Source organism: Amblyomma americanum, chromosome 1 (assembly GCF_052857255.1).
Source record: "Amblyomma americanum isolate KBUSLIRL-KWMA chromosome 1, ASM5285725v1, whole genome shotgun sequence".
In the NCBI taxonomy this organism is placed as follows: Eukaryota; Metazoa; Arthropoda; class Arachnida; order Ixodida; family Ixodidae; genus Amblyomma; species Amblyomma americanum.
The window spans coordinates 405,774,590-405,799,772 of record NC_135497.1 but is presented as its reverse complement, the minus strand read 5'-3'; the positions used below and the strand labels follow the sequence as shown (position 1 = coordinate 405,799,772).

Sequence of the window (25,183 nt, the reverse complement as noted above, 5' to 3'; positions counted from 1 at the left end):
TGCAGCGAAGTTGTTGTCATGCTGTGCAAGCATTGAGTTGAAATAGAGTGGGCACATCGGCTGGCCGTCCGACAACATCGCCATGAACCCATTTCTGCTTTTTACGCAGATATTGACGCTAGGAACTGCTCTGACGGACAGCGCAACGGAAGAAGCAGTGTGCCGAACCTATCAGACTCACCTGATCGGAGCCTGCGCACGCGGAAAGTCATGACGTATCGACACCAACGCCTGGACACCGCCCCCTCGCACGTCATCGTCTTCGCCCTACATAAGGAGCGGTCCGATCTGGGATTCCTTTAGTGGGCACATCGGCTGGCCGTCCGACAACATCGCCATGAACCCATTTCTGCTTTTTACGCAGGTCAGTAACAAATATGGCTCTATTCGAACAGGTGATCGTTGCCTCGTCCAGCTGATGTGCCCTCACAGTGTGTGTACTTTATGTTCGCGCATTCGGAATGTTTTTGTTGATCTTCTCATGCTTTGCGGAGATGTCGAGCGTAACCCTGGGCCTGGTAATACAGCAGAGCTGCTCCAACAGTTACTCGAAGGACAAAAAGCTATTCATAACCGCTTGGATGGCATAGAAGCAAAGTTAAAGCAGGTAGATGAATCCGTGTCAACTATAAAGGAATTAGGCAGTAAAATTACTGACATGGAAAGCACTATTCAGAGCCTCGAAAAAAAACTGGTCGATCTTGAAGACAGGAGTCGCCGCAACAATGTTATCATATATGGCATGACTGAAATGGTCGATGAGACTTCTGAATCACTTTCGGAGGCAGTAGTAAACTTATTTCAAGAAAAATTAGGTGTAGAGGTGTCTTCGATGGAGAGAATTCACCGATTAGGGCGCAAACAAACCAATAAATCGCGACCAGTAAGCATTAAACTCATCGACCACCGTGAAAAAATAAACATATTCAAGAATTGCCACAAGTTGAAAGGAAAGAGCATTTCTGTATCTAACGACTTTTCCACTGCCACAAGAACTACTCGAAAATACCTCTGGGATAGCACAGCTGAGGAGAGAAAAGAAGGCAAGAAAGTAAAACTAGTATACGATAAGATTAAAATAAACGACGAAGTGTTTCAGTGGGACAGCACTCTGAAGAAAAGAGTTCCTATAATCGAAGAACGCCGCAGTTCAAAACGGTCACAATGAATAGATGATTGCTGTAATAAGACCTTCCGTTGTATCAACGTCAATGCCCGAAGCATTTTGAATAAACTAACTGACATAGAGAGCATTGTCCTGGCACATAATCCTCACGTTGTAGTCGTGACAGAAACGTGGCTGCATCCTGATATTTATGATTGTGAAATAACACCTTGTGGTTATAACATTTGCCGGAGCGACAGAGATGGCCGCGGTGGTGGCGTTGCCATAATATACAAAGAGTCCCTGCGGATCTCAAGGTTGCCAAACATAGAGGGGTTAGAAAGTGTTATACTCAAAGTATTCCTTGAGGAATGTCATCTAATTATTGGAGGATTCTACCGTCCCCCGAATTCAAATAACATATTTCCAGAAAAGCCTAATGAATTCCTATGCCGAAATGAAATCCGCTCAGCCAATTTGTTATTGACGGGTGATTTCAACTTTCCGTCAATAAATTGGTTGCCCGATACTCCGGTGGCTCTCACTGGTGCCTCCCAACTATTTATCGATGTAGTGTTCTTTCATAACTTGACACAACTAGTCACTGAGCCCACCCGTGTACAAAACGACTCTCAATCAGTTCTGGACCTGTTTCTTGTTTCTGACAACCTGCTACGCCGAACACCACGTGTGTGTGTCTTAGAGGGAATATCAGACCATAAAATGTCAAGTTTATCTTTGCAGTTGCGCCCTATATCAAAGCTTCAGAAGAGAGAGACAACTATCCCGATCTTCTCACGTGCAAGTGATGTCGATATCTTAGATGCACTAGACACTTCATTTTCTTCCTTTTCCTGTTTGTACGAAACACAGAGTACCTCTGTTGAGCACATGTGGTGCTTCTTCAAAAACTTAGTTCACCGATGTATAAGCAATTTTGTGCCAAGAAAACGGAAAACTTTGCGCACTAGCAATCCTTGGATGACAAAAGATATTGCTCGTCTGGGACGTAAGCTTAAGAAAGCGAGACAACAACACTCAAAGCATCCCTCATCGGCCACTGCAGATAAGATTTCCATGCTACGCCTGTCGTTGCGGAACGCTTTCAATACAGCCAAACACCAATTCCACACTGTACGTATGAAAAATTTCCTTGTTTCTTCTCCAAGCAAGTTCTGGCAATATCTCGCGCCACGCAAGAAATTGATTCTTGGCCTTTCTGCAGATAGTGCGGGTATGCACGACAAGTTAGAAACAGCGCAGGCGCTCAACCAGTACTTCAGCTCGATATTCACTCACGATGACGGCTGCAAGCCACATTTTTCTTCCTTTGATGATCTCGCACCAATTAGTGACATTTGCATAACTGAGGAAGGTGTGCTAGCTCTTCTGCTTAACTTGGACACAAAGAAGTCACCAGGGATTGACGAAATACCTAATGCCTTTCTGGTACGGTACGCTGAATGGTCCGCCAAATATTTAACTTTAATATTTAGGAAATCACTAAACTGCTCTGAATTGCCAAGTGATTGGAAACACGCAAAAATCACCCCGATTCCCAAAGACCAACACAAATCAGCACCTTCTTCCTACCGGCCAATTTCTCTTTTGTGCACTTCAGTAAAATTGCTTGAACACATCATCTGTAAACACTTGACTAACTTTCTCGAGGAGAACCACGTCCTTGATAATCGCCAGCACGGGTTCCGTCGCGGTCTCTCCACAGTAACGCAGCTTATTGCAACAGTCCACGATTTAGCGGCAGCACTAGATAGGCATAATCAAGTTGATATTGTTTTTCTTGATTTCGAGAAAGCATTCGATCGTGTGTCTCATCAAAAATTACTGCAGAAGTTAAAACCTATACTGAAACACGAGTGCCTACTCTCATGGATCGAAGCCTACCTTTCGCATAGACGTCAAAGTGTGGTTGTTGATGGTGTCCTCTCTGATTCTGTCCCAGTAGAATCCGGTATTCCGCAGGGCTCAGTCTTGGGTCCCCTTTTCTTTCTAGTATTTATTAATGACATAGTTCACAACATACATGTTAAAGTACGGCTTTTCGCAGACGATTGCATACTTTATCAAGAAATTTCTAGCCCTGAAGATCAACTCCTTTTAAGCGATTCACTGTCTGCAGTAGAAAAATGGTGCTCCACGTGGCAAATGACTTTGAATTCCAACAAGACAGTAGCGATGACTGTGACACGTAAAAAGAATCCTTTTAGTTTTACATACCGCTTAGCCAATGAGCCCCTCTTAGTTGTCAACGCTTTTAAATACTTAGGAATTCAGATAGCCTCAGACCTTCGATGGAACGAGCACATATCGTATATAGAAAAAAAAGCTCTAAGACAACTGCACTACTTGAGAAGAACGCTGGCACAATCCACACAAGAAATAAAGCTTTTAGCTTACAAAACATTTGTTCGGCCAATTTTGGAATATGCTGCGGCAGTGTGGGATCCCTGGACCGAAAGTAACAAACTTATAATAGAAAATGTCCAACGCAAAGCTGCTAGATTTATCTTTAATTGTTACAGTTGTAATATTTCCCCAACAGCCCTACTGCAAACCGCAGGACTTGAACACCTGGCCATGCGTCGTCATCGAGAAAAATTAAAGTTATTCTACTTGTATTATCACAATCAACTAACAATAGAGGAAGGAATTTTAGTTGAGCACACATCTCGACACCCTACACGCTCTTACCATACTAAGAAAGTTGCCGCGTTTTCATGCAAAATTAATGTATTTAAGTATTCGTTCTTTCCCCATACTATCATTAAGTGGAATGGTTTACCTGCTGATGTTGTTAATTGCGAATCGGTGGATTTATTTTTACAAGCTCTGAAGGATGTATAGGGCTCTTATGTATCCTTGTTTTGGGCCAAGTCCGATGCCTTCGTTTGCTGCCAGGATCGATGTCATTATATGTTCTATGTCTTTGTAATCGATTTTATGTTGTATGTACTGGTTTTTGCTCTGTTCGCTATCTGCTTCTTTTGCAATGTACTTGTTATTTTTATCAATATGTTTGTACCCCACTCCTGCCTAAGGCCTGTAACACAGGCCGGCAGTATTTGCTAAATGAATAAATAAAAAGCTTAAGGAAGGATTCCAGAGTGATGCCGCAATTATTGTGGAAATTGCCCCAGTGCATTAAATTCGCGCACCTACGAAAACATCTTCATGGAGCACAGATCCACGATGTCCACTGAAAAAGCTGCATTAGTGCCGGCAAACCCACTGCGGAGGCACTCAACCAGGCTCATTGAGCTCTGCACAAGAGAAGGATCCATTGGCACCAGGCCCTCGAAAGAATGTTTCAGGTAGTTGGAGACCACTTTTTGCCAAGAACCTTCTTCTGTGACAATAGCCCTAAAAGGGCAATCAGGCTTACGTATCGTTGCAGTGAAAAACACATGCAGGATGTCCTGTTGGCATTTTCGATCTTCACTTTCTAGGCTCCCCAAATTCAGCAGATTGGGAAGCCTCAAATCTCACGCTTTAGCCTTTCTTAGTTTAAATCTGACTTCTTGAAGTCTTCTTAAAAGCTTGGCTCGCTTTAGTACTGTAAAGCAAAGAGGGAAGAACCACGAACCCACCTTCCTTGTCTGCTTCGAGGAGGCTGACCCCCTCCTGTTTGAAGTGGGCGACCAAGGGACGCAGTTCCTTGGCCAATGTACGGCGGTACAGTGCGGAGAGAATACACAAGTGAGGCATCATGGAATTGCTTCGTAGAAGTTTCACGTATATTATGGTGGTCCCGCGAAAAATCAATTTCTGTGGTCGGGTGCAAGGCAGGAAAATATCTCCCACCGCAATGATCAGTGCGTTAAGTAAGTGTGCGCGCGTGCAGTATTTATAGCATTAAGTGTGGAAATATTCTGCACTGTTGAATGAGATTACTGCAGAAGTCTATGCGCCCTTTCTTCTCCTACCCCTTCTTCGTCACAAGTACAGTGCCAACAAACGAACAACAGTCTATCTACGTAGCAAAATTTTGCATGCCGCGTGCCACTAAACTGTCCGGCAATCCATTACGCGTATTGTCATCCTTCGCTTGTAGGCCTCCTGAATTCGTGCTTTTTGTGGTTCGGCATGCACAAGTCAGCAGTTAGATGGCGATAATTATGTCGGGGCTTTTAAAAAAAAACATTGTTAAGCTTTCCAGCCTCTTCTGTTAGTCAACTGACTCTTTCTTGTAATTTTCAATTATAGCGGAAGCTTTCTTACACTTGAGAAATACCATTACGAACACATACCACAATTGAGGCCCTTTTACGAAGTGACATGCACAAATACACGTGCCCCCATTTTTTATAAAACCAACAATCGAGACTGCTTTAAAGTAATGTCATACAGTTCCCAGAGCCACATCACGAGCAAAATTTCAGATTTTACGCATGCGATACTTGTAGAGAGGGCAAACTTAATGTCGAGAACGGCCGAACTGAGTGCTCCGGGCCGCTGGGAGCTACGTGCGCGATGTCTAGCGATAACGCCTGGTTGGAGACGACGGAGTGTGGGAATGGGTGTCCTAACTGATTGCGCTGCCTGTCTTTTCGCGGCTCGCAGGCGGCTGCAGCTTTACCTTCTGCTTTTGTCGTTAGTAGTGCTGATTTGCGCTACCGTCTGCGAAAGGACATACGCGGCGGAGCGCACACCACTGGCTTCTCTTTTTTACTTTCTTTTTGTGCACTTGCGAAGCTATGGCGGGGACACGGAACAAGACTATATTAAAGGAGGTGAAACTGCCGTCAGCGCGGCGCAGGCGACCAGACAGTCACAATTGTATGCGCCGACGGGGGTCGCATGCAGTGGCGGCGTCATGCGGCGCGTCGTAGAAGCAGCAGGGGGGAAAAAATCCAGCACCCGGGCAGGCAGCGGGCAGGCAGACTCGACAGGACGATTTTCGCCGTGTAGGCCAAAAGCGGGACCTTGCGCATTGGGTGCGCCACGCTTGAGTAGTTTTGGGCACAATCACGGCGTGCCGACAAATTGTGGTGCGGTTGGTTGAGCCGCAATGCAGAAGAGAGGAAGCGGCATAAGTTTCCACCAGTTTTTTTGCAGCAGATAGGCGAGAAAGCGGCGGGCAGGGGCCGAGGAGCAGGCCAAGTTCGGCGACGGATTGGCTTCGGGGCTATTTATTAGAGCTGAGCTCGTGGGTTTTTACGCCGAGTTCGTTTCAGCCGTTTGGCTATCATATTGCGCTTCTGCATTCAAATGTAATAAGTTGGTTCGCGTCCCTGACTTCGCATCGTTGCTGTTCGGTCGCTGGGTGAACTGTGAAAAAATAAACTAACGCCTGTAACTCGTTCTCATTCGGTCGTGCTCTCAGTATAACTTTAGGCGCGATATTTCATATGCTTGGGATAGTAAGATGAACACAGGGGACCATCTCCAGATGCTTATCAGCTGCACAGCATCCCGAGCATCACTTTGCGCTAAAAAGAAAGACAAAAAGCTGCCGCCAGTCGCCTTCAACGTCCGCACCATGTCGCGCTTGAAGAAGCACCGGACTCGGGTAGTAGCACGCACGACGGTTTTTTTTTCTTTTCATTTTCGCGAATTTCATTAAGTGTGCACGTCGAAACACCGTTACAACGACGCTAGCATCTCGACAAAGTCCCGCTTTGTTATTTCCCAAATTATTCGAATTTTCACGATGTAGGTTGCGGGGTTGTTTACGAACCTGTGACGAAGTGCTAATTTTGTGGCACTCCGCCCGCATATCGCGGGTTCTTGCCAGAACATGCAAGCTGAGGGCACAGGCAGCGTTCGCCGAGACGCGCCTGCGCTCTCGATCCGAAGGAAGGAAGGAACGCGAAGTTAATAGGAAGCGCAAGTGTTTGTTATACAGGAAGCTGCATTACGTAACACTGCACTGACAATCAGACCTCAGTACAACCCATAGCCCAGCCGCAGCACCCGAAAGCGGGCCTGCGGAGCCGCGCGCGTAAACACTACATACGCTGTAAGGTTTCTGGCGACAGCCGGTGGTCTGATTCAGCTGCGTATTCGGCCAGGACACCTGCAACCGGGGTCACTGCACGGCGATAGGCATCTTGGTTTCCACGGCTGGTCCTCGCGTGGTTTATTTGATTCGAGACGGAGGATTCCACTGCCTTTTGTAAACCTTGTTCCCGGAAGATCGACCGTGCGGCACGGAGGCAGTTAGCGACCGCCAGAACCCAGCAGGGGTGACTCACAACCTTCAACTGTGCCTGCTCGCCGGCGCCTCGCCCATTCGGACTTCCTGGAAGACGTGTCGACTTGACAGCGTTGAGAACTGTCGTTCGGACGCGAAGACAACGCTCTCTCTGGTGGGGGCGATTGTCCAGCGGCACCCTCTCTCTCCGGCGAGGCATGTGACGGGGGCGTGTCCCTATCTGAAGTGGTGTGTGTGTGTGTGTGTGTTTGTGTGTGTGTACGACAACGCAAGTTAGGCCACACCCAGCCTGGCGAAGACCTCCTCGAACCTTGGGAATCCAAGGAACCGGACCCTTTTTAAACCGGACGACGAGTGCCGTGAGAAAAGAATCCTTGATCATCCTCAGATTTTCACAGATCTTCCGACCTTCCCCATCACCCTCCAATGGGTTCCAAAATCTTGTAAAATATATAAAATAAACCCTGTACAGTTTCCTTCATAACCAAGTCCGACAACGTCATTCGGAGAAGGGACCTGCGGCGCTGAAAGAGTCAGCTCACTCAAGGACCCCTCGTCCCCTACAGCTGATTGGCAGCAGCTGGGATGGACCGTGCGACATCGTGCTTTCTCAACCGGTAAGCGTTTCGGCATTTCGCTATAGGATTCGCCAGGCTTAAGATTTTGAGAGATTAATCTAGAATCACTGGGAAGTGTATGTCAATTGAGAAAGGGTAAACTCACGACATTTTGAAGATAGCATTGCCAAAGCGGAGAAAGCGTTGTCATGGACCTTATGAAATTGTCAAAGTCGGACTTGTTGTTATGCGAGGAACTGTCAATAGAAGTACAGGGAAAAATTACAAAACTTGAAATATGCAAGATAATTGAGAAACACGTAGATGACGATCAGCTGGTAGATACGTGGAATTTGGTACAGAAAGAAAAAAGCAAAAAGGGAAGCGGAATGGGAAAAAGAGAAAGAACGGCAAAAGTGGGAAGCTGAAAAAGAAGAAAGAAATCTAAAGCGATTGCAGCTTGAAAGCGAAAATCGAAAAAAAGGCGACAGTACGAGAGCCGGGTCTCCTGAAAGAGCAAGCGATGTACAATCATATAGAATGAACAGATTCATGCAGCCCTATGAAAGTGGAAGGGACATAGGATTGTACCTGGGAAACTTTGAGAGAACTATCGAAAGGGAGAACTCTGCTCGCAGTACATGGCCGCAACGGCTTCTGACACTCTTGCCATGTGAAGTAGCTGAAGTCATAGCGAGACTTAGCACACAAGACGCAGCTGGCTACGAAAAAGTCAAAGCCAGCCTGCTAAAAAGGTACCGGCTGTCAGCCGAAGCTTTCCGACAGCGCTTCAGGAACGCAATGAAAAACGATAGCGAGAGCTATCCGGATTTCGCGTATGGCCTAAAGACGGATCTGCTAGAGTGGCTAAAAGGAGCCGAGGTTTATGAAATCCGAGACAAAATCATTGAGTGTTTTTGCCTTGAGCAATTTTACCGAAGCATTCCCCAAGTGGTGAAACTGTGGGTTCAAGACAGGGAAAAAGTCGACACCGTTGAAAGGGCCGCTGAGCTAGCAGAGGAGTACGTTTCGCGCAGAAGGTTGAGCATTGAAGAGGGTGCGTCACACGCTCGAAACGCGATGCGAGATAAAGGGCCTAGCAAAAAGACGCGAAGTGCTAGAAGTTCGGAGCAATCGGAGGCAACGAAGGTAGCGCAAGAAAAGCGTGAAGAACAGGCGAAGAGACAGGGAGCAGACAAAGCCGCGGAAAAAGAGTTTGAGGCTAGTAGGCCATTTTGTTGCTACAACTGCAATGGTGTCGGGCACTTTGCAGCCAAGTGTACAAAGCAACGTTTGGTGTTCTCGTGTGTCGAGGATAACGCCGAGAATCTAGAGCTCCTTAAGCAATACCTGCACGAGCTGCACGTTAACAGGAAACCGTGCAGGGTGCTTCGTGATAGCGCCGCGACGATGGACGTTGTCCACCCGTCTTACGTGTCAGTGGACGATTTTACGGGAGAAGTCTCGTGGATAAAACAGGCAGTAGAAGAACACAGTGTATGCCTTCCCATAGCTAGAGTGATAATTTGTGGACCGTTTGGAGAGCTAATCACTGAGGCCGCAGTTTTGAAGGCCGTGCCACTTCAATATCATTACCTCTTCTCGAATCGATCAGACCAATTGCTACGCGAGAGAGGCCAGAAACTCGGAAGCGGGGTGATACAAGCTTTGACATGGTCGAAAACTCGTCAGCTCGCATCTCAACTAGTCAGATTCCCGAACCTCAGGTAGCCCGAGGACGCACCAGCCAGCATATCGTTGCAATCAAATGAGGAGGGAAGGGAACCAACGAGACAATGAAAGCCAGACAGCTGACCGAGCAGATGAGCGACCAGGGACTTCAACCACTAAGTCGGTAGAGGAGGCAGAAAACGCTGAAGGATCCGTTTTATCTCCAACATCGCGTAGTTTTGATCGCCTTCTGCAGGTGAACAGGGAGTCCCTAATAAAAGAACAGAAGCAGGATCCCACTTTGGAAAGACTGCACCTTACAGCTAAAGAGGGCATCTCGAGACGCAACATAACGATGCATCAGAAGATAGGCTTACTATACCGACACTACCAGGACAGAAAAGGCAAAGCATTTGATCAGCTGGTCGTGCCCGAAAAATACAGAGCGGACATTCTGAGTCTGCCACGGAAATGACTGGGCAGGACATCTGGGAATCAATAAAACAAAGGAGCGGCTATTAATAGAATATTATTGGCCGGGTTGTTTCAAAGATGCAGAACGCTACGTAAAATCATGCGATGCGTGCCAGCGCGTGGGCAAGCCGGGAGAGACATGGAAGGCTCCACTGAAAATTGTTCCATTGATCTCAGAACCCTTCCGCCGGCTTGTATTAGGCACAGTAGGCCTGTTGCCTAAAACGAAATCAGGCTATAAGTACTTGCTTACTATGCTATGTCCCGCCACAATATTTCCCGAAGCAATTCCGTTGAAGGACTTGAGCTCCACAGAAATAGTTGATGCCCTTTTGTCAGTATTCGCGAGAATAGGATTTCCGGCCGAAATCCAAGCCGATCAGGCGACAGTCTTTACAAGCGCCTTGACCACATTCCTGGAAAAATGCGGAATAAAACTGTTACACAGCTCGGTGTATCATCCGCAGTCCAACAGTGTAGAGAAATGGCATTCGGTGCTGAAGCGGGTGCTACGCGCTCTTTTTTATGAGCATAAAGCAGACTGGGAGGATTGTCTGCCGGCCACACTTTTCGCTTTACGAACAGTCCCCCACGAAGCTACGGGGTTTACGCCAGCAGAACTCGTGCACAGAAGAGCCCTCCGCTCTCCCCTCCGAATGCTGAGAGAAATGTGGGAAGGGACAGGATAGAACCAGACAGTGGTTGAGTACGTGCTTCAGCTTCTGGACCGCCTTAACAACACGAGGGAATTAGTAAATCGAAATATGAAAGCTGCCCAGGAGGCTGCCAAAGTCTACTATGACAAAAACGCGCGCCTTCGTGGCTTCACCGCGGGCGATCGCGTGATGATCCTCTGGCCAACGAGAAAAAAACAAGCTGGTAATTCACTGGGATGGTCCAGTAGAAGTGTTGCAAAAACTTTCGGAGACGAATTACGCACTAAGGGCTCCAGGCAGGGGAAAGCAGGTGAGAATCTATCATTGCAATCTGATGAAGCTGTTCGTGGAACGCAGCGGGATCGTCAATCTGACTCTAAATGAACCAGAAGAGCTGGACAGCGAGAGTCAGGGTTGGAAGGGAGGTGCGGACGCTAGTGACAACGTGGAGAACATTCTGGCTCACTCCATGAATGCAGATTTCCTAAGCGGGACCCAGGTCAACACGCTAAAGCAGTTGTTGAGCGAATTCGCTGACCTATTTAGCAGTGGCCCGAGAAAGACACACCTCCTGACACACGAAATCGAGCTCACCTCTGATTAGCCGGTATGGTCGAAACCCTACAGGGTATCACCGCGGGAAAAAGAAATAATGGACGCGGAAATTCAGCGCATGTTGAAGTTAGGGGTTGTAGAGCCAGCGGAAAGTGACTATACCTCACCGATATTTCTTGTTAAGGCCCCAGGGAAAGATCCTCGTCCCTGCGTGGATTATAGAAAGCGGAATGCAATTACCAGGGATCAGCTATACCCGATTCCCAACATAGAGGAAAGGATAGAAAGGGTGAGCGGCGCGAAATTCATTTCCACCCTCGATCTCGTACGGGGATATTGGCAAGTTCCCCTCTCAGAAAGCGCGAGCAGGTATGCCGCTTTCATCTCCCCAGCGGGCACCTTTCGACCCTTAATGCTTAGTTTTGGGTTGAAGAATGCCCCCTACAGCTTCTCAAAACTCATGGACATTGTACTGAAGGACATGCAGTGCTTTGCACTCCCTTATTTAGGCGATGTGGCAATTTTTTCGGAAACCTGACAAGAGCATCTGGAACACCTAAGGACCGTGTTTTCCAGTTTACGACAGGCTGGACTGACACTGAAGGCAGAAAAGTGTAGATTTGGTTGCGCACAGGTGACGTACTTGGGTCACGTTGTAGGCCAGAAACTAGGAGCCCATCCGAAATAAAGATTCCCCCGATCGCAGCATTTCCGGAACCACGGACGAAAACGGACATTCGCTCATTTTTGGGATTAGTTGGGTACTACCAGCGATATGTTCCTAACTACTCACAGCGGGCTAGTCCCTTAACTGACGCCTTGCGAAAGGGAGCACCTACTAACGTAAGTTGGGATAACCAAAAAGAAAACCTGAAGGAAGCACTTGTGTCCCGACCCTTGCTCACGACCCCTGACTATGGGAAAGAGTTCATAGTCCAGTGTGAAACCAGCGATAGAGGGCTGGGTGCTGTCTTAGCCAAGTTGGCTACGACCATGAAGAACACCCAGTTCTGTACATCAGCCGCAAACTGACCAGTAGAAAGGAAGCGTACAGCGCTTCCGAAAAAGAGTGCGCGTGTATAGTTTGGGCAGCGCAGAAGTTGTCGTGTTACCTGTACGGAGCAAAGTTTGTATTTGAGACTGACCATTGTCCTTTATCGGGGTTGCGACAGATGTCCCCCAAAAATGGGTCGCTTGCTCAGATGGAGTCTGGCTCTCCAAAAGTACAATTTATCGGTGCGTTATAAGAAGGGGAAACTGCACGGAAATGCTGATGGCTTGAGCAGACTGATGTAAGCGGGAGAACTAAGTGGAATCTCCTCCGGTGTGAGTTTTTTTTTTTACTTTGTTCCGAGTAATCCGGCTGTGGCAGTTTCAAAAGGGGATGTTTCGCGCTCAGTCCGCACAAAATTAACCCAAATTTGAACATTTATTAAAAGTGTATTGTTGTCAATGGAAGAAGCCTGGTGATTCTTTGGTGAAGTCCGAGCGCTTGCGGGTGGGGCAGTGCTTTGCTGTTTGGAACGTTCCACCTGCGCTTCCCTTTGTTGGTGGTGCTTTGGGTTCTGCCTTGGGGGCGATGATATTGCAATCCAGGGGACCAACACGGACGCCATCTCATCTCTTCCTGCCCAGCGGTCGTCAACGCTGGACATTCGCGATTTTTCAGCCCACGGAGAGCTGTAAGGTTTCTGGCGACATCCGGTGGTCTGATCCAGCTGCGTATTCGGCCAGGACACCTGCAACCGCGTTCACTGCACGGCGATAAGCATCTTGGTTTCCACGGCCGGTCCTCGCGTGGTTTATTGGATTCGAGACGGAGGATTCCACTGCCGTTTGTAAACCTTGTTCCCGGAAGATCGACCGTGCGGCACGAAGGCAGTTAGCGACCGCCAGAACCGAGCAGGGGTGACTCACCCCTTCATCTGTGCCTGCTCGCCGGCGCCTCGCCCATTCGGACTTCCCGGAAGACGTGTCCGACTTGACAGCGTAAGAACTGTCGTTCGGACGCGAAGACAACGCTCTCTCTGGTGGGGGCGATTGTCCAGCGGCACCCTCTCTCTCCAGCGAGGCATGTGACGGGGGCGTGTCCCTATGTGAAGTGGTGTGTGTGTGTGTGTTTTTGTGTGTGTACGACAACGCAAGTTAGGCCACACCCAACCTGGCGAAGACCTCCTCGAACCTGGGGAATCCAAGGGACCGGACCCTTTTTAAACCGGACGACGAGTGCCGTGAGAAAGGAATCCTTGATCATCCTCAGATCTTCACAGATCCTCCGACCTTCCCCCATCACCCTCCAATGGGTTCCAAAATCTTGTAAAATATGTAAAATAACCCCCCTGTACAGTTTCCTTCATAACCAAGTCCGGCAACGTCATTCGGAGAAGGGACCTGCGGCGCTGAAAGAGTCAGCTCACTCAAGGACCCCTCGTCCCCAACAACGCGCGTGACAGCACATCCAAGGGCGATAGCATGCCGTACAGCCAACCAAGCGACACAACACGAGGGAGTATGGGGAATCTTGATGACGCAGGTGGCACGTCGTCACCGGCAGTGCCCGGCGATGACGGAGAACGTTACCAGCCAAATCAGGCCCTCCCGAATCCGGAGCGCGTGAGCGCCGCACAGGCTAGCGACAGGACTCTGGAGGCTCATGCCTGGACTCAAGAGTACATGCTAGGTGCGCAAGGTTACGCCACCCGCGCTCTTGGTCCCCGCCAAGGGCCGGGGCACCCGGGAGGCTAAATCTACGCACCTCTCCGTTGCCTGAGTCGGTGGCGATCTCCCCGTTCATATCCCGCTCGGACGTCCCTCTCGCCGAAACGACATCCCCCAACTGTCATTCGGAGTGACCCAATGGGGACGCGAGGTCGAAGCGGGAAGAACGGATGGGAGTGTGACTTACAGCGGTTCTTCACTAGAGCTTCCTTTGGAAAGGAGGACAATGAAGCAGCGCGGCCGCCTGCATTCCGCTCGCGGACACCCCACGGGGGGTCTCTCTAACGAGCAAACGGCAGCAGCGGGCGCGCACTCCGATCGCTATAGAAGCCCAATCACCACAAGGTCGATCAGAACCTGGAGAACACAGCAAATTCCACGCCAAAACCCACTCCGATCAAGCTGAATGCGCACACATGAATAAATTCTAAAATGAGAAGCAAAATTTCACAGCTTAGCAGAGTGCGTAAATTTCGTTTGGAGCTCCAGGAAAAGATCTGTGCATACGCTCGTGGAGGTCTCGGATCCCATTTGCGTTATTTAGAGCAGCTATAGTGTTCATTAATTTCCAAGGTCTCTGAAGTGAAACAGCTCGGTGAAAAGAGGCCACATTACAAGGTTTCTCGTGTCAGAAAGCTAACTCGCGTCGAGCATCACGTCGTCCTATCTTGCACTATAGCAATCGGATATTCTTTCTCGGCCCGCAAGTTGAGAACTGTGGAAGATTAGTTCCTCATCATACCTCGCGCTTTCACCCTTCCGTATAGCTGTGCGCTTTTACAATTGTCGCGGAGAAGCACCCGATGCAGCGCTCCGCCTACTAATTCTGCCTGGCGAGTAGGCTGAAAAAGTGCACAACTGCTCTCGAGCATCAACAAAAATTTTTCTAACCACAAACGACGCGCACGCTTTGAAATATTCGCATAAACCAGGTGGTTTTGAAGGCAGCGTCCTTTGGCACAGTGTAGGCGTGCTGCGTTTTGTCTACACCCTGCGTAGCTGCCGACCCCAGCGCCATCTTTGTTTACAAACGGGACGCTTGTCTATTGTATTAATGCGGAGGAAATTCGATCGCATGCTGCTTTCACTCTCCAATCTATTCCATGTCTGTTTCTGTTGCAATTCCGACTATGCAAAATGTGCCACATCCAGAGAATTCGACGAGTCCTGATGCCCCTACCGGCACAGCGGTAAAGCGATGCACTGCTGCGTTAGCAGCCTGTATATTTTTCACGTCGGCCTACTGTGCAAGTGATTTCTTAGCCATTTTAATCTTTGCAGTGTCATCATTCGTCCGGCGTCTCCCTCCTCTCCCCTGCAAATGGGAAGAAGGGATAAGGGCAGAAGAGGGGGACGGCTGAATAGGTTTCAGGTGCATAGAGGGGAATCACCCTAAACACCACCTAGCGGCTGGGGGCTTCACACTGACGCCGACTGACAGTTTTCGCCTTCATGGCCCTCCTATTGCTATCGCATTGAAGGTATAAGCACATGGAGGTCTGCTTTGCTTCTGGGCCATGCTGTTTGACTAGATATACATCGCCAATGTTCCAGATTTTTTGAGCGTGGGATCTTCCCCACCGCTCCGGGACTCACACCGATGCTACAAAAGGGCACCCACTACTACGCAGCTTAGAAGCAATCCTCTTGGGCTTTTTACAAAGACGGTATCATCCTTTGATTACCCACTCGCTTCATCATGAAGTAATCACTCGCGCAATCTGTACACATTTCTCATTGTGTAAATAGTTTGTGTATATTACCTCTCCCCACATCGTCTCTTCCTGTCTCTCACCTCTTTCATTTAATTTCTCCATTCTGCCTGCTATCCTTTATTTCCGCTGCCCCAGCTCAGGTGCTTCAGTATCGATGGCAGATGCCCGGGCTAGCAAAAATCTTATCCTTGTTTATTATTTTATTAAACCACTACTACTAATTCTGTGGCCGCCGCGAGAGACCTGTGCATAGCTAAGCATAAACGCGGGAAGCCTTCCTGCTGCGCCGTCAGGAGGGGGCGGCGGTCAGATTGGCTGTCCCTAGACCACGGAGGAAGACTATATAGGAGTGGAAACTCCCCCGTCTGCGGCGACCAGAAAAGGTCACAAGCCCGCGGCGCCACTATCATGCTGGCGGCCTGGAAAGAAACTACTGAAATACAACGTCACGGCGTTCCCGCTGAAGCAAACACCCGTGTTGTCTGCTTTGAGCGTGCGCCGGAACCGCCTGCCCGGGCGCTGCATTTTTAAATTTTTTTTTTTCCATTGTGCTTCTACGAGGCGCTGCATGGCGCCGCCACTGCATGCCACCCCGTCGGCGCATACAATTGTGACTTTATCTGGTCGCCTGCGCTCGCTCGCGCTGACGGGAGTTTCACCTCCTGTACAGGGAGTTTGCACGAAAGCCGGCGGCGCTATGCATTCTGGGTAGTCCGCCATTTTGTCGTCCTTGTTAGCAGCCGACGCACCCAGGCCAGGCAGCAGTGTTTTTATCCGAGTGCCGTATCGTCTTCTACAGTCATCAAAACTAACAAGGGGTTGCATATTCGCCGCCCCGGCGTGCTTTGAAGATGTCGGCAGTTTCGTCAGAGACCTACGTGTCGACTCTGTGCCCGAAAGACCGGGCGCGCTACGAGGAGAAAACAAAACAGTGCGGCGTGGACCCATTCACGCTACACACGGATGACTGCACTGTCGATTTCAACTTGTTGCCGCCCGTCGACATCGCCGATATTCACGAATTTCTAGTTCTGAGAACTAGTTTTGTTACTCGGCAGCAGCTTAATGCCAGAAAAGCTTTGGAAGGGCACAACTTCCTCACAAGTGGATGGGTACGCGAGCCATGCATGAAAATGGTCGTAGCCGACACAGTGATACTCAAAACACAGGTAAAGACATAAAACCTTTTTTTTTCGTGAAGTACTAATTCCTTTCGTCGCCGTTGTCATTTGCGCCCAGGTGAACCGCTCGCAAAGTTTGAATAAGGCACCCGTGGACGTGTGGGTCCTCGCAGAAAGTGACGGTCACATTGTCTCGGCTCACTGTACCTGCATGGCCGGCAACGGAGAGGCCTGCTCGCATGTTGCTGCCCTGCTATTTTATGGGGAGTGTGGTGTGCGCGCACGTCAAGAACAATCCTGCACAGACGGCCCCAACGCATGGCTGCCGGCCACCGTCAAGACGATTGGTGTGCGGCCGGTGTCGGAAATGGACCTGTCGTAAAGCGCGGGTGCAGAAGTAAAAAACAAACGAGCAGTAAGCCAAGAAATCGCTGTACGCACCTGAAACGAAGTGGAGTGCACAGACTTTATACTTGTCTGGATTGGCGCCAGTCTAACTCCTGTTAATACGTGCCAGCCACTCGCGTCGGCATCGATATGAAAGCTGCTTTGCTTTCTCGCACTCGTGCAGGCGTATTTTTGGAATCTTAAAGAACCGGCAGTCGGCCTGTCCTGTCTTCAGTTTCTGCGCTTTGCTTTGGGTTCTGCTGGTGCAGCCCACAACAGCACAGTACACCATAACGCCAGCACTGTTGCACGCACGTACTACGCGAGCGTAAAAACCAACGTGCGCTGCCTGCGTCGGCTGCTACCAAGGACGACAAAATGGCAGACTACCCAGAATGCATAGCGCCGCCGGCTTTCGTGCAAACTCCCTACAGTCTTGTGCCCTGGACCCAGTCTTCTCTTTCGTAGGAGGCCTGTTTCGTTACGGCGAGCCCCGCTGCTCCCTTCGAAGGTTGAGTGGGCGCCGCAGCGGTGCACTATAGAGTCCTTTGCCTCGCCGTCAGAACCTCGGTACCGGGAAGCGCCGCCGATAACAATTGCCGCCTCCGGCCAAGATCGTGGTGGGCTCTTGCAGACTTCTCATCCGGGGCCCTTTGCCTTGGGTTAACGTCGAACCCGCGGTGTTTGGTGGCCTGTGCGCACCGTAAAAGTAATAACTTACGTACGCACGTCTCGACATCACGTGGTTTCTTGACGGCCGCCATTTTGGCGTAAAGCGTGCAGCAGCAGCCTCAACGGTGCAGGATCGGACAATCCATTTCGGTTTCCGTAGCTGAAAGATGGCAGCAACGTCGCAAGTAGGGTTAAGATCACGTGAGCACACAAAAACTGCAATTATAATAGTTATTTGTTAATTTGCTTTCATTTTTGCTTCTGGAGCAGCTCTTTAGCGCAAGAGCTGGCTTAAATTACAACGAAGAAGCAGCCATTATACGGCTTTTGTATGCCTCACGTGAGGCACACAAAAGCTGCAGTGATCCCGTCTCATTCTTTCCAAATCGCACTGCCAGCATAACTGTAATGAAATCCGGCGGATTCAAGTATATCCAACCAAGTGGTTCGCAGAACGAAAATTGTCATTATCCCAGACTATCATAAGAATTAATTTCATCGGAAGCTTACGTCTGTACATATCGGGCGGCCGTCCTTGTGAGCGGATCCCGAGCCTCACGGGAGAGAAACCAAATTTTTGCTTGTGTTTTTTCTTCTTTCAAATGATCCGTTATGCATTAACATAGCGGTTGCAGGCATGATATTCGCCTGCGACCGCTAAAAAAAATTATAATCGAGTTTCTTCTCGACAATGTTCTGGTTTCAGTTTCATCAAGCGACCAGTGGCTGTGACGTGTTGTTGACTTTCAGGCCACATGAGGCACAAAAAAACAGCAATGTAGCTGCTGACACGTCGTTTGTTGCAATTATGGCTCTTGAAATAGGCTTTTTTAAGAGTTGCAGTGAATTAAATTACCCACAAGCATTGGTATTGCAGTTTTTCTTGAATCACGTGGTCTAAAGCTCAGCGGCATGTCACAGCCATTGTTGGTATGATGAAATGGAAACCGAAACAGCATGAGAGAAGAAATTTGATTATAAATTTTTGACCGGTCGTAGGCGAATACCACGCGGTGACCTATGTATTCTAATGTCTACTGCATCATTTGAAAGAAGAAAACATACGACTAAAATTAGCTATGTATAGTCCTTCAAGCTGAATCCGACTGCAGGGTGCCTCGATGTGCGCGTGCACCACATTGCCTCCATGCATGGAAAGAACTGAGAACAGCCGTCTGAATTTTTATACTTTGAAGTTCAAAGGGCCTGGTCATACGACAGCTGGCAACTGAAGTATCAATGCTGGATAAGCATGATGGAAAAAAAATATTCCGGCTGTTGCTCCTGAGCACCGCTGGGTAAAAAAAAGGTTCTCTCTTGAAGGCGCCGCCGCTCGCTATTGCTATCAGAAAAAAAAACTGCGCGTAAGTAGTGCACCCGCAGTTGAAGAAATTCAATAGACAAAGCAAAACAGTCTATGTTTTAAAACGTGGAACATATGGTTCATGGTTCATGGGGGTTTACCGTCCCAAAGCGACTCAGGCTATGAGGGACGCCGTAGTGGAGGGCTCCGGAAATTTCAAACATCTGGAGTTCTTTAACGTGCACCGACATCGCACAGTACACAAGCCTCTAAAATTTCGCTTCCATCGAAATTCCATCGCCGCGGCCGGGATCAAACCCGCATCTTTTGGGCCAGCAGCCGAGCGCCATAACCACTTCAGGTCATAACCACTCAGCCACCGCGGAGGCGCTCGTCTGCTACGGCGTCCACCATATTGATACCCACTCCGTAACAATTAAGCCAACGGGCTCGGCGCAGTTGCACGTGGATTTCGTTGCCAAAAGAGGCGTGCCGCGTTGAGCAGATGGGGAGAACACAGAACAAACCATCGGCAGTGTAAAAGTTCGTTGACACTCTATAACACTTATTTTCAACACGGTATTGACGACTAGTTGTTATGGAGTTTTAGGACTGCTAGACAGCCGCAACATGTCATATCCGCTAGGGCCGAACGATGCGCCTGGCGCACCAAGCCCTCTCGAACACTCTCGCAAAGTCGGACAGGAGCTTCCCCGAATTGGTTTCGGGAACCGTTTACGTTGATACTTTCCGACGGCCAACACTGGCAAGGGTACAAGAACTGTAGTCATTTTATCCCTCTGTAGGGCAGCGGAACAGAATTTTCCCACAAGCCTAAAGTTCCGAGAAACAGAAACAACAGTTTAACTACGAATCGTATTTTTTCATGCTGAATGCCACTAAACTGTCAGACGTACCATTAAACGGGTTTTCATCTCTCGCTAATAGGCCTCGTCAATTGGTAAAAATAATTGGTTTGGGGGGAAAGGAAATGGCGCAGTATCTGTCTCATATATAGTTGGACGCCAGAACCGCGCCGTAAGGGAAGGGATAAAGGAGGGAGTGGAAGAAGAAAGGAAGAAATGGGTGCCGTAGTGGAGGGTCCGGAATAATTTCGGCCACCTGGGGATCTTTAACGCGCACTGACATCACACAACACACAGGCGCCTTAGCGTTTTTCCTCCATAAAAACGCAGCCGCCGCGATCGGGTTCGAACCAGGGAACTCCGGATCAGTAGCCGAGCAAATCGACGGGGATCAATTTGGCGGGGAAATATTTTTTTTAAAACATTGTAAAGCATTCAAGCCTCTTCCATCAGTCAACTGCCTCCTTGTAGCAATTTTCCAATATAAAGCATGTTTTCTTACACGTTAAAATACAGGTACGAACACATACCACATTTCAGGTATTTTTACGAAGCGACTGGCACAAATACATGCATATGTGCCTACATTTTTAACACAATCAATAATCGAAACGGCTTTAAAGTGATGTCATTCAGTTCCAAGAGCCATCACGAGCACAATTTTACTATTTTACACATGTGATACTTGCACAAAGCTTGCGCATTAGAAAGGGGTATTCGAGGTTTCATGCCCACTCTCCGGTTCCTTCGGCACCAGCACCCACTGATAGCAAAGTGCATGCTGCGCAGACGAAAAACCACTGCTATGTGTCTGCCGTGCGACGCTCCGAGCCGGCCGGCTCAAGCTGCCGCGCTCTGGCGGTCATGAACGGAATCAAGCCATGAGTCGGCAACTTCCTTCGCTCTGCACTGTCGCTAGGGCCTCGCTGCTACGTGTGACGTCATCGCAAGGGCTATATCAGCGCTTGCCTTACCGCCCACACTAACCTTGCCCACACCTCTGAGTCTGAGCGCCGTTCGTGTGGCAGCGGCAGTCGTCCGGTGGCTCTGGTTGTCGGCGGTTGCGAGACTTCGCGGTTCTGCGCAGTTTAGCAGCCGGGAACAGGCGACTGTGCGAGCATGGAGCGAATGCCTTTTGCGTGGTGCGAACTAGGTAGTATGGAAAGCGTCGAAGTTCTGGAACTTTCGAAGGACGTGACTGCTGGCGAGGACGACGGAGTGGCGTCGCTTTCACGGTAGCCGCGCGGGACTCTTCGGTTGCAGAGTGAGTTGTCCCTTTTCTCGCCGCAAGAAGCCGTTGTAGCACTCGCTGCAAAGCTGAGAGGTTGGTTCCCTTTTCGAGCGCTCGGCGAAAAGTATCCAGCGCTATCATCTCGGTGTTCCAGATAGGACTGTGGGGTTGAACTTGGTGGAGTTGGTCCATGTTTTAGCCATAATGAACGAGTGAAAAAGGGGTCGCGGGAACAAATTAGGAAGACTCTTAGCCTTGACTTAAGGTAGACGCGATATCTCCTTTTCCTTTTTTTGTTTAATTACATAAGTGCACATCCCCAACACACTTTACTGTCGCACACACCACATCGCCTTCACTTGGTGCCCCTGTATATTACACGCTTTAGCCAACGACCCTTTGTGGCATACGTGCTGCGTGCCCTCCTGGTCCGCAGAGCGTACGGGTTCGAACTCGAATTCCTGCGAATTTCTTTGTTCATTTGAAACTTGTGCTAGTATTTCCGTCACGTTTCTGAGGCCTTCAGGTCAATCCTAGGCCACGACGACGGCTGTTCGACCGAACGAGCTGTATGCGCTATCGCCTAAAAGACGCAAGCATACGCGACCGCCTCTTCTTGGGCATTTTCGTGCGAATTTTTGTTAACTGCAAGGTACTGCGGTGGTTGACTCTCGCATACTTCATAATAGGCTTTACTGACGTTGGCGTTTGGTTGCGCTCGGTTGGCCACGACATTTCATTCCACTCGTAGGCTGCTGCCGCTCGGTGTTATGAGCGTGTTGATTGTGGTCAGTATTGTAGCGGCATTGTGTCGATGCGTACGCCTACTCAACTCATCAGTAATACCGGCATTTGAGCTAGTTGGTCAAGCATCGTAGAATAAAAAAAAATGGCGCAAAAAGACGAGGGACATAGAAAGAGCATATAACACAAGCGGTGACTCGCGACTGAGGGCTTATTCGCCAGTCCTACGCCCCTGACCTGCGCAAATAACAGAACGGGTGCGTCACGAGGCCTCATACGCAAACTCTTGTTGGCTACTTTGTCGTTAAAATCGCTCGTTTGACCTGTTCGTTTGCTATTTATTACCGCCTGCTATGTGACGGCGTTGGACGTTAGTCCTTGTCAGAGCATCAACTAGAACATACTTTGAATCCTTTAGTTATTTTCAATACCGCTTGCGTGTGAGAAGGCGTAAACTCGACCGCTCACTTCGTGACCGCAGTCGCCGCTCGCTGCAGCGTGATGTAAACCAATACAACGCACCTGGCAGTTATACCTCTGCATGGCTCTACATAGCAGCCGTCGCACCCCTTCTGAAGGTAGTCGCCGCTGTAGCGCGGCACGCACTGCGCTGTTAAGGAACTGTGAAGAGAATTTATTGACGTTAATTGGACGAGATAGGTGTTCCATCCATCGTCACAAGTATTAACGCAACAGCTTTAAGGGCCCCGCGTCGCAGAAAAGTCGGCGTTGGCCGTGAAAAAAGCCTCCTCCTTGCAATGTACTACACCACTACCCCAGCAGTCACAAGTATTTGAGCTAGCTTCAATAACGCACCAGATATTGGCGATTAACGATGATATGATCCTCCTCTCCCCCTTCAACTCGTACACGCAGGACCCAGAAAAATAAAGAAAACAGTTCGGGGACTGCGCCTCGCCTGGCCCCGCTCATGGATGCATTAACACCCCTCTATTGTTCCTATACATACATACATCGTACATTGACGTTCTCTTTGCGGTTTTAGGTTGTCGAACCCCGTTACCCCAAGCGTTGGTCTTCGCCATCCTGTCTTTCCCTGGCGCTTTTTCCTTCTCGTCTGTCGTTGTCTGCAATAGTGGGTCCGGCAAGCTCGCGCTTGCCCGAGGGTTCGCGCAGCAACACAGGCAGACGACTTTCGCAGCTACCGGAAGTGTGGCCCTGGAGTCGTGGCTGAAGTGCCTCCAACGAATGGCAGCGTGTGGCGTCCTGTCGACGTCACTTCATTCCTAACGTCTCTCTTGCATGAGTAGTCTTAATATCAATCACTACGAGCATACAAATCCCTCCACGACTTAAAAAAAAACGTGGTTTTTAAGAACTCGTAATGGATCGAAGGCTCTGTTCCGAGGACTTCATCTAGGTGTGAACGCTCTGTATCATCCTTTATAAGCGCTGAAAACATTTACATGCGATTTTCAGTTCATTGCGTGTTCACTTTAATGGTGTGCCCCGATAGCTCATCGGTTAGAGTGCTGCTCCATGGCACTACGGGAACTCTGGAGTGCCCTCACACATACGATGTGGCGCCATCCGGGAAGAGCTTAGTAAAGCACGTATTTATTCTTTTCAAATGCCCACTTTCTCTAGAAAGCATCCCGCAATGCAATTTAAGGGTAGCGCACGTCCTTGGAGTGGCAACTTTTTTTGCCTGCAGGTAATTACTGCTTGCGGGTAGGAAGGTTTAAACAATGATTTGGCTCAAAATCATCTAGGAATGCAACCTAGACGTGAGCACCACCATCAAATGCCATGTTTTTCATATTGTAAGCTATATTCAGTAGTTATGCTCAATATTTGAATGCCGATGTACCTGTACCAGTGTTGTTCATCCAGGGTTTCCGTGATATGCGCATGCATTCATATTTCGAAGTATTCCGCTGCATGAGCCAGTCGGAGCACCCCTTTTGGATACGGTTGAGGCCGGTTTGTAGCATTTCCTAGTTGGTGTTATTGGTGATGCGTCAATAAATGACGCAGTCGTCCGAAAATACTCATGCATGACGAAATCAAAGGCGGCAACTTCGTTGTTAGTGCACAGCAGGGTAAGTTGTTGGGACTTGCATCCTATCATAGCAACTTTTGATAGTTACAATGAACTTAACCACTGCGTTATAGAAGTGTCCTCAAACTAGCAAGCTTTTCAGAATTGTAATTAGAGAATGCTGCTGGTATTTCGAAGCAAAGTTTCCCTCTCCATGCATCCCTGGTGACCGGGACCGGACAGTTCTTAATAAGTTTAAGTTCTTTCGGTTAGTTACTCAAGATGTATATTCTTGCAAATTGCAAACTCTTGGGTGAAAGGCCATATATGACAAAAAGCATTCAGCAGACAGCCGAACCTTTACCCGAAGCGAACCGAAGCCCAATCTTTAACACCGTGGATCGCATAGGAAACCATTTGTGAGAAGGCGCAGTGTATATTTGTTCTGAGATTCCTTGTAGCACATTTAGTCGCATTTCGAGCCGTAAGGTTGGGTGCAGTAGCCTTCTTATTCGACAGATGGCGACATCCTTGTTGTTCGGCAGATATTTTCCCTGCGTGAAAAGATGAATGGTTGCAGAGACATTAGAAGTGCTTTTGGAACCTGGGCAACTTGTGGACACACCTGCTACTTATTGTGCTGAATCCCAAAGTCAACAAGTCTGAAGCGCCAGATCGCGTCCTTCCCTTGGGGAAAGGCGCATACCAGGACCACGTGCGCATGGATGGATTGGTGGATATGGCTGCACCCTATAATTCAGGCGGTGGTCCAAGCCACCTAGCCATGACTCGTGAAATTATACTGCCTCCTACTACCAGCACAAATTAGCCCACGCGCACAAAACGAGAGGCCTAATACCTTGCAGCGCTCGTTCGGTCTAGCAACAACCTCTGGAATTGTCCTATGCTTGTCTCGCTTGTGTTGCACATGCGCTCCAATGTCTCGGTGTCGTAATCCCAAGTTGATGCCACATCTAGAATGTACGTGCAATTGGGCAGCTCCAGAACAGTATCGGGCTTGAGCCGAGTCCCCGCATGGTCTGTGGTTGGGTCTTCAGTTGACACCTGGGCACCGCGATGAATTTCTCGATCTTTCATCTTTAAGCAGCGCGAAACACCGGACAAGAGGAAGAAACGCGAGACGACACGAGCGCTATTCTAACAACTGAACTTTTATTTTAGAAGGATTAGTTATATAGGCACCAAAAACAAGAACCGAAAAAACACAAAA

At 48.9% G+C, this 25,183-nt stretch overlaps 1 protein-coding gene across 1 annotated transcript in view; it reads right to left on the bottom strand.

Moving 5' to 3' along the window:
- The window catches only part of LOC144124082 (uncharacterized), a 53,778-nt gene that overhangs the window by 4,002 nt on the left and 24,593 nt on the right, over nucleotides 1–25,183 (bottom strand). The window contains exon 4 of the mRNA XM_077656751.1: nucleotides 182–192. Coding sequence (XP_077512877.1) covers nucleotides 182–192 — 11 coding nt within the window. The remainder of the gene's footprint in view (nucleotides 1–181; nucleotides 193–25,183) is intronic.